The following is an 8,999-nucleotide window of genomic DNA, read 5'->3' on the forward strand; positions in this document are numbered from 1 at the left end:
CTGCTCAACTGCCTGCGCCACCAGGCAGGCCCCCTTTTCCCCCATTTTTAACAGCATAAACTTGTCAGCAACTTGTTTAAGTGTTTTATAAATCTTAACTCCTAGAGTCTTCAGAATACCCTAGGAGGGAAGATATTCTTTAGCTATTTTACAGATGAGGAAACTGAGGCACAGAAAAGGGCAACTTTGCATAGTCACAGAGCTAGTGAGTTGTGTGGTTCCAGAATCCACACTGTCAACCATTGTGCCCTTCTCTTTTTAGAAGAGGAGAGAGCTGAGACCCAGGGAGGGTCAGGGGCTGGCCTGGCCCCTCAGCCGGGCTGTGAGGAGAGTGGCCAGAGAACCTCTTAACTCCTGCCTCTGATTCTTCCTTCCACAGCCCTGCCTGTCCACCCCTGTCCCCATCCAGCTCCCTGTGGCCTTCCCAGAGTTAGCAGTTGCTTGGCCTTGCCCTTGGCCTGCGGCTCCAGGCGGGCTGCGCCTACATTCCCTGGCTGCTTTCCAGCCCGCAGAGGCTGAGAAAACAAAGTCCAGTGACTGTGAGGGCTGAGCAGAGGCCTCCGAAGGGGAGGAAGCTGTAGGAGCTGCTGAGAGCAAGGGACTGTCCAGAGCCCAAATGCTAGGCCTCCTGGGGAGCACGACCCTCCTGGGTTTGATCACAGGTGCTGCTGTGGCTGTCCTGCTGCTGCTGCTGCTGCTGGCCACCTGCCTGGACCACGACCATCAGGAACCTGATGTGGAGAGGAACCGGCCGGTTGCAAGGAGAAACCGAGTCCGGTGGGCTCATCCCTGGCTCTTACCGGGACGTTTTCATCACCCCCATCGTCCTGGCCATGTGTCTCACATGCACCACGCAGGCCTCCACCACCACCACCACGCCCACCACCACCACCACCATGCCCACCACCACGCCCACCATCACGCCCACCGGGGACACCACTGATGACTGAGGATGGTAACCGTCGCCTGCCCTCTCATCGCCAGGACCAGTGGACCCCGATGCTCCCATGCAGGACGTCTCTCTGGGGTGAAGGCTCGGTACTGTGCCCTGGTCCTGCTCAGACTCCATTTGCAAACTCTACCCTGTGAACCCTGAAGGCAGAGAATGCAGGTGTGCCGGGGGTGGCACAGTGCATGCAGATGAGTGAGGGGAAGAGCAGGGTGGTGCTGTGGGGACAGACACCACCTTATGACTGTAACTCCTGGTGGCCCCGGAAGTGCCTGTTCATCCAGTGCACCAGTGCTTGCCTGGTCTATGAAGTGCTGTCTTCTGACATCCTCAGGCCTCTAGCCAGGGGGCTACCTGGGAGGGGCCTGGGAATGCTCTTTTGTTTGGAGAAGGCAGTATGAGGCTGCATGGTCAATTCATTGGTGCGTTAATACAAGAAAATCTAAACCACCAAGAGAGTTCTATGAAGAGTCTCTTGATTACAATTCAAGTGGGAGGGAGGGAGCCTCCAGGCCTGTGTCTGCCTGCTTGGGACCTCCCTCTCTGATGGGAAGTGAGTGCCTGGAGCAGGTGGCTTCTGCCTGGGGCGTGAGGGCTGCCTGTGCAGTAGGGGAAGCTGGGTGGGTGCTGCAGAGCTCCATGGACCATAGGTAAGAAGGGTGTGGGGCCTCAGTGCTGAGGGAGGATTTAGGGTTGCATGCAGCCTGCCCAGAGAATGCTCTCTGCCATCCAGGGGGGCTCTGGGCTTCCGTGGGACAGTCCAGGGGCTCAGAGAGAGGAGAGGTGAGGCGGCCCAGGCTGGGCCCCAGGTCTCTCCCTACAGTGCTCTTTCAAGCCCAGCCCAGGCCTGCAGAAACCCCATCTGTGGGCTGTGTTGAAGTCACTGTTTCTTGGAAATTGGGTCACAGTTTCTCATTCAAGCCTCGAGTCTCTAGCCAGCCTGCACCCCCTGGTGTCTGTGTGTGTGGTGCTGGGGTTGGGAGGGAAGGGTGGAGCTCCTTAAACTGGAGGAAGTGATGCTGGGTGGTCTTGCAAAAGGGCTTGTGTCCTTAGGGTCTCAGTTTCCTGTTCCCTAAAGTAGAATGGATAACAGAGACCCCTTCTTGACAGTAGGGAGGCATATTCCCAAACACCCCAACAACAGCTGGCAGGATTTCACAGGGAGGAAGGAAACCGTGTTCTGAAGCCTTTAGCCTGTGCCTGTGAGTGGGGCTTGGAAGTAGAGGGAGGAGAGGCTGGGGCGCCAGGCGCGGTGGTGGGGAAGGGCTTGGGCTCCAGGATAGGCGGAAAGCAGGGACCTGGTGACTCACTGGAACAGAATGTCCTGTTTCTTTATTATTTCCTGGTGGAGTTTCTGTGAGGCCTGATGGTGGTGGTGGTGGTGGTGGTGGTGGGGAACCTTGTGGGGGAGCCGGAGGGAGGGAAATTCACATTGACAGCCACCCTAGATTTCTGGGCTGGGAAGCAGGCCGTAGGTCACTGTGTATTGTTGACTTTATCTCTGCAGTGTCCTGCCCGGAGTCCTGCCCTAGCTTGCCCCTAGCCAGATTCGTGTGGGGTCCCTCAGGGCTGCCCATCTGCAGCCACGTCCCTCTCTGCAGCTTCTGTATAAGGCAGCCAGAGGGAGCTGCCCATACTCCTCTCTGACCTTGGGATAAAGTCTTTGCCTCCTGGTGGGTGTTCGAGGCCCCCACACTGGGTCCCATCTTTGTGGCTTGGGTCCTCCCCTCACTGCACCAGTCATTGACTCTAGAAAAACCCTCCCCCTCCCCCCTTTTTTTTTCTCTTTACTTTTTCTTCCTCTATGTAGGAGAAATATGCTACTAGTCAACTTCTACTGTAAGGCTGACAGCCCTGAGAACTCCTTTTTTTAATGTAGAGTGTTATGGGTGTATTTCTGTTCCCCAAGAAATGAGGAGCAGACATTTCCACATGTGATCTCTTTGTGTTTTTGCCCTAGAAGAATTTGTTTCCCTCTTCTGTGGGTTTCCAGTTTATTATTTCTTTGGTACGTTTGTTGGAGCACTGACCAAACTCTCTTCCCCAGAGATGTCAGGAAGGACGCAAACCCCTCTGCCCTCAAGGTCTGAGAGCTTCTTGAGACCCTCCCTTAGGCCCCCCAATCCCCCCTCCCCCAACCAGCTCACACAGAAGATGCTCAGGGCGGATTCTCAGAGTCTCATGCTCTCTGGAAAAGTAAATAAGATTGGAATAAGCGCTGGTAGATATTTAGGGCCCAAGGGATACTGAAGAGAGCAGTAAGGACCTGCAAGGAGGAGCCAGGGAGGCCTTTGGGTTCCAGTGGCCTCGCTGAGGGAGCACCTTCTCCTGCTGCACCTTCCCAGTATTGGTGTGGGGGCCTGGAAGGCGGGAAGCGTGGAGCAGCTGGATATCTGCAGCCTGCTGGTGGCCTGGACATTGTCCCTCTCCCCCCATGCAGAGCCCCTGTCAGTCTAACAGCCTTTCCTAAGTGTGGCCTTGAGCCAGGGGAAGAGCCAGCTTCCCATCTGTATTAGGGGGTCTGCTGTTACCCTCTTCCTTGTGAGTATCAGTGGCATGGATGACCATGGTCTTTTTGTTGATTAGTTGATGATGATGGATGCTCAGAGGACACAGGCATTTCTTCTAAGTGACAGATATCTTTGGGACCCCCACAGCATCTGGGGCTCATGGGCAGGGGCTGCACATCACAGGATTACAAACATAAGAAGAGTGACAGCTGGGGAAAAACACCTCTGAATTACGGACAGAGCTTAATATCTCTCTTTCATCTACTCTCTGAAGGTGCCGCTGCCATGGTCACAGACTGGGCAGTTGGGGATGGCTCAGGGTGAGGGGACTGAGCTGGAAAGCCATTTTCACCTCGACCCACCTTTATCAAGGGTTACTCTTTGTGGCCTGGGCTTCAGAGGTCACATCGGTCACCGTCCATTGCATATGATCAGTGTGAGGTCCACAAATACCCCTAAGAGCTCTTGAAGCAGATGTGCCTGTCCTCAAGCACACAGCCTCCATGCATATGCTGATGTCCATAATGAGGCTGGACCAGAGGGCACAGTTCACAGATGAATCAAAGAAGGGTAAGGGACCCGCAAATCTCAGACTCAGAAAAGAAAATCTAAACAAGGCAGAAGGTTAGAGGGCCGAGCAGGGGCCCTACATTGCAGTTGAAGATTAGGGGTTGGTGGAGGCAGGGCCAGAATGACCTTGTGTGCACCGGGGTGGGGGGTGGGGTAAGTGCAGTCACCCAGGGGGCAGCAGCCCTGCGGGTCCTGGGCCCTCTCTCACAATTGGAGGAAGGCTCACAGCTCTCAGACATCTGCATTCAGGAAGTGCTGACAGTTACACAGACAGCTCAGAGCTTATCCCCAAGCAGGACCAAGGCAGCAGCACGCAGGGATGAGCAAGCGATGGCCTGGCCCTGAGTAGCCAGGTCGGGAGGTCATGGCCCCAAGCACAGCCAGAGCTGTCACCCTGGGAGCCCAGGGTAAGTATTCACAAGGTTGGAGTGTGAGCAGGGGGTGGAGCAGGCAGCAGGGAGGGTTGGGGGAAGCCAGTGTGAAGAGGGCTCCTCGGAGTCCCAGGGTGTGTCATGGAAGGGGCTGAGAAGTCACCAGACTGCAACTTGTCCTGCCTCATCTAAACAACGCTCTCCCAACCCCACTCAGAAAAGCAGGCAAATGAAACTGCCCCCCTGCCCTGCCTAGGGAGCCCCATGCACTTGTGGGGACCCAGCAGTGCTCCCCACCTTGCCAGAACTGGTACCCTTGCAGTCTCTGCCCAGCACGGAACCAGGGACTTGGGCAGCAGCAGATAGGATCGTTCAAGGACTGGCCCAAGGTTCTCCAGGGGAGGAGATGGCTCGGATCCATAGGAGAGGGTCTATTTTGTCTCTTCTCCAAAAATATAAACTCTCTTGACTTTTGTAGACGTCACCAGAGAGCAAGGCTTCCTCTGAGCAAAGTCTTCTGCTCTCTCCTTCCAGCCCCTCCCATCAAGGAGTCTTGCGCTTGGGTCGATCAGGATGAGGCTTCTGCCAGAAACTGTCCGTGGAGACCAGTGGGAGCCTGGTCTGAGGCTTAGAAAACAGTGACAGAGACCAGCAGAGGCCAGGGAGTGCCATGTGAGGGCACCTAGAGGGGATACCAGCCAGGGCCTCAGACTAGCATCTTCTTAGATCACCGGAAGAGCTGCTGGAGGAGCAGAGTACCCGCCACCACCAAGAGCCCCTGTTTCAGATGGGGAGCTAGGACTCTCAGACCACGCCAGGCGGCCCCCAGCCAGCTGCCACGTGGGGCCATGGAGACGGCAGTGATTGGGGTGGTGGCAGTGCTATTTGTAGTCACTGTGGCCATCACTTGTCTCCTCTGCTGCTTCAGTTGTGACTCAAGGGCCCAGGATCCTCAGGGGCATCCAAGCCATAGCTTCACTGTGGCCACATTTCGCCAGGATGCGTCTCTCTTCACAGGACCAGGTCGTCACCCCCAAGCGGTGACAGGTGCCCGGGACTTTTGGACCTTCCTGTGAGGCCTAATGGCCCCCAAGACTTGTTCTGCTGGTGGATTCAGACTCACCTACCCTGCCCCTCCCCCACTCCCAGGCAAGACTTCCCTGCTATCCCACTCCCCAGAGTCTGGCATCCTTGTCTGTCCTGCGTCCAGCCAATTCATCCAGCTGGATGAATGGCACCCAGCCATCTTACCCAGTTTGCTGTGACTTCTAGCTCAGGCGATCGGAGACGGTGGGACCAGGCAGGAGTCAGCTCTGGCCTCTGAGAACTCAGCTGGACCCTGCCCACAGGAGGGTTCTTAGGAAGGATCTGAAAAGCGACTAAACATGATGCTGATTGAACGGTGGGCCGGCTCATCTGGCCTGCACAGGGCCCTAATATCACAGGAATCCGTGGTAAACAGGGTCTGGGTGAACTCAGGTTACTGGAGGATGGCTGCCAAACTCATTGAATTGCCACCAGGGGAAGCAGCGCCCTCAAGTGCACAGTGTCACTTCTTACCTGCTTCCCCAGTTAAGTTTTTTTGTTACTTGAATCTGCACTTTGCTCACAGCCCAGCCAAGGCCTGGCCCCTACCGGGTGTCTGAAATCAGACCTGAAATTGTGAAACCAAAAAGCTGCTTTCTGGGAACCAGTGATTTATTTTGTAATTGAAAGTGTGTATCCTTTTATGGGTCTCCCAAGAATCAGAGTTGAAAAGCCACAAAAGGAAACAAGAGAAAATAAGATCACGGAAAGCATGAGATGTTTTGCAACAGCAAAGCCTTATTTACAAGAAGACTTTTAATATGTTTTGAATGAGACTTTCCTACTGTAACAAGTCACTTCTATTCTTAGAGTGAGTGACTTGAGTCACTTAGAAATGAGAGAAAAACCATGAACTGAAAGATTATTCCAAATAAGTTAAGATATTATGTTACACGGAGAGCATGTAGCAAAGCTCATTTTCATCACAAATGAAGAGATGTTCAGTTTTTATTAGTAGAAAATCTGCTTTCTCTGTGCCCACGAAATAAATGCTGTACCGTATTTCAAGAGTGCTGTGAAGTGTCGTCCGGCTTGCAGGTCCATCTAGCCCTCAATGGGGCACTCTCCCAGGACCAAGCCGCTGGGGCAGGGCTGACCCTGAGGGGCTCTGGCCTCTAAGAATATCCGGAGAGGCTGCCCTGGTCATGTGTCTGCCACAGGAAGGACTCTCAGAGAGGGAGGCTTGGGGCTGCAGCAATGCAGAGGGCTGAAGGGGAGTCAGGCTGGTGGGGGTTGTTTAGGGAGGGCAGATCTGCGTCCAAGGTACAAGGGCTTCTGGGGATCACACCTGAGTCATGCTGGATCCCAGAGCCCCCCAAGCAGGACTTTCATAGATGTGCATGGAAGCAAATTGGTTGCAGGGAGGACCTGGGAGCGAGTGAAGGGAACCATTGCAGGTTGTATTCTTCTGAAGTGAACACTGAGACAAAATTTTGGATGCAAGATGTTTATAGGGCTCAAGACCTGTGAGGGGGAGCAAGAGCAAGCAAGACTAGATAGAGGAAGAAGTCAAATTGTGATATAGGCTCTTTTTTTAGATAAGGATTTATTTATTTATGCATACAAGAACTGGGGTACAGACCAGAGGTACAGGGGGTGAGAGGATTCACCAGAGACAGAACAGTGAGTAGAACAGGCGGATTGACTGAAATCCACTGCTGAGGGGAGCAGCAGACAAGACAGGAGATGTCTGCTGCACCATGTAGGTCACTTCCCTGGCTGGGGATCGAACTTGTGCTGCAGAGGCTGTGGATAGCTTCATAGTGCTGTGACAACCCCTTGCGCCACCAGGGAAGCCCTGATAGAGGCTCGTAATATCCCCCCATCTTTGCTAGTCACAGCATGCTGCCCCCTGCCCCCCCGGGGTAACCTCAGACCAAACTCCGCAGCTGAGACAGGTCCTTTCCTTGAAGAGGGCCTTGGTGGTGCAAGTCTACCAGACCAGTCAGATGGGTGAGGCTGTCCATATATAAAGAAATACCTGGGCATGCAAATTCAGGTCAATACAGATAAATGTACAAGACCGGGGAAAAGAGAAGAGAAGGGACCTAGACTTTTCTCTGCCTTTAAGAAGAGTCAGCTCTGCTCTAGGTCAGGTGTTCTTTACCTGGACCCAAGTGTCAGAACCCAGGCCTAGGGCTCTGCCCCCATATTGAGTGTTCACATCTTTCTTTGGGTCAGTGGAAGGAGGCTCTGCAGACTAGAATCACTGAAAACAAAGTAGTGCAGGTGTGGGGACAACCTCATTCAGCCCCAAGTTTTCCTCATTTGTTCATTTCTTCATTCATCCACTTATTTACTCATTATCTGCCTATCTACTCACCCACCCATCCATCCACTACCATCCTCCAGCCATCCATTCATGCATCCATCCATCCACCTGCCTGTTCACCCATCCATCCTTCCATCCACCAATCCATCCTTCCATCCATCCATCCATCCATCCATCCATCCATCCATCCATCCATCCATCCATCCATCCACCCACCCATCCATCCATCCATCCATCCATCCATCCACCCACCCATCCATCCTTCCATCCTTCCAAACATCCACCCACTCATCTACCCCATCTCCTCACTGAGTATTCCTGGTTTATCCATGCATTTATTCACTCATCTGGTCACTCATTTACCTACTCAGTCATTCACTCCTCCTTTCAATAGCACTGACTGAGTACAGGGTGGCCCTGGGGCCTGCCCAGGAGGCATGGGAGTCAGCCACACATGGTCTCAGCCCTCAATGAACTCTCCATTTAGTTGCTTGCACAAGCCTACAAATAACACACTCAGGTGCCCAAGGTGAGGGAGACCTGACAAAACCAGGGGCGAGGTGGCCCTTGAACAGGACTTGAAGTAAAGAGGGTGCTTCAACAAGCTGAATTTGGGGGAGGGTGTTCAGACAGAGGGAACAGTGTGAACAAAGTTCAGAGAATGCTTGGGAGTAGGGAGTAAGTGGCTCAGTTTGACTTGGCATGAGCAGACGAGGTCGGACAATGGCCAGCTCTCGAGGGCAGCTCTTCTTGCCTCATCTGATCAGCACATTCTGGGTAACGTGATGCAGCAGCAGAGGCAGCTTGCTTGTTAGCTGGGCAGGTCTCTAAGCACACATACCAGTGTGTTGCTAGAGGGGAATGTTGGTCCCTACACTAGAAGCCAGAGACAAGGTGCGGGAAGAATGGATACAGTCATCCCAGTGCATGACCCAGGAGGGTGGGGGAAGCTATCTAGGAGTGCAGGGAGTTGGAGCCAAGAAGGCTGTCAAGGCCAACCCCCCTGGAGCACTCTCACAAACAGGAGGGACTGAGGAGAAGCAGCTGGAGAAGGGGCGGAAGGTAGGGTGACATGGGGCAGAGAAGTGGGGCAGAGGGTTGCCAGATTTGGCAAATAAAAGCATGAAACCTCCAGTTAACTTCACTTTCAGACAAACAACAAAGATGTTTTGGTAAAAATATGTTCCATGTAATATTTGGGGCAGATACTAAAACATTTATTGTCTATCTGAGATTCAAAC

At 53.5% G+C, this 8,999-nt stretch overlaps 2 protein-coding genes and 1 non-coding gene across 3 annotated transcripts; 2 read left to right on the forward strand and 1 right to left on the reverse strand.

Annotated features, from left to right (window-relative positions):
- Positions 1-528: 528 nt before the first annotated feature.
- HRCT1 (histidine rich carboxyl terminus 1) lies at positions 529-950 on the forward strand. The gene has a single exon (XM_037493814.2). The coding sequence runs from the start codon at positions 617-619 to the stop codon at positions 941-943; it is 327 nt and encodes a 108-aa protein (XP_037349711.2). The 5' UTR covers positions 529-616; the 3' UTR covers positions 944-950.
- Positions 951-2,751: 1,801 nt separating this feature from the next.
- On the reverse strand, positions 2,752-2,887 carry LOC119233200 (small nucleolar RNA U109). Its single transcript, XR_005122347.1, has one exon. It is a non-coding gene; the product is annotated as a small nucleolar RNA U109 (small nucleolar RNA).
- A 2,357-nt stretch (positions 2,888-5,244) lies between these two features.
- Positions 5,245-6,588, forward strand: SPAAR (small regulatory polypeptide of amino acid response). The gene has a single exon (XM_054689001.1). The coding sequence runs from the start codon at positions 5,249-5,251 to the stop codon at positions 5,474-5,476; it is 228 nt and encodes a 75-aa protein (XP_054544976.1). The 5' UTR covers positions 5,245-5,248; the 3' UTR covers positions 5,477-6,588.
- The last annotated feature ends 2,411 nt before the right edge of the window (positions 6,589-8,999 follow it).

Source organism: Talpa occidentalis, unplaced genomic scaffold (genome assembly GCF_014898055.3).
Source record: "Talpa occidentalis isolate TD23 unplaced genomic scaffold, MPIMG_talOcc4v2.1 talOcc4.7, whole genome shotgun sequence".
Classification (NCBI taxonomy): Eukaryota; Metazoa; Chordata; class Mammalia; order Eulipotyphla; family Talpidae; genus Talpa; species Talpa occidentalis.

Coding starts and splice junctions, on each gene's coding strand:
- HRCT1 (XM_037493814.2), top strand. CDS start 617: ATGCTAGGCCTCCTGGGGAGCACGACCCTCCTGGGTTTGATCACAGGT.
- SPAAR (XM_054689001.1), top strand. CDS start 5,249: ATGGAGACGGCAGTGATTGGGGTGGTGGCAGTGCTATTTGTAGTCACT.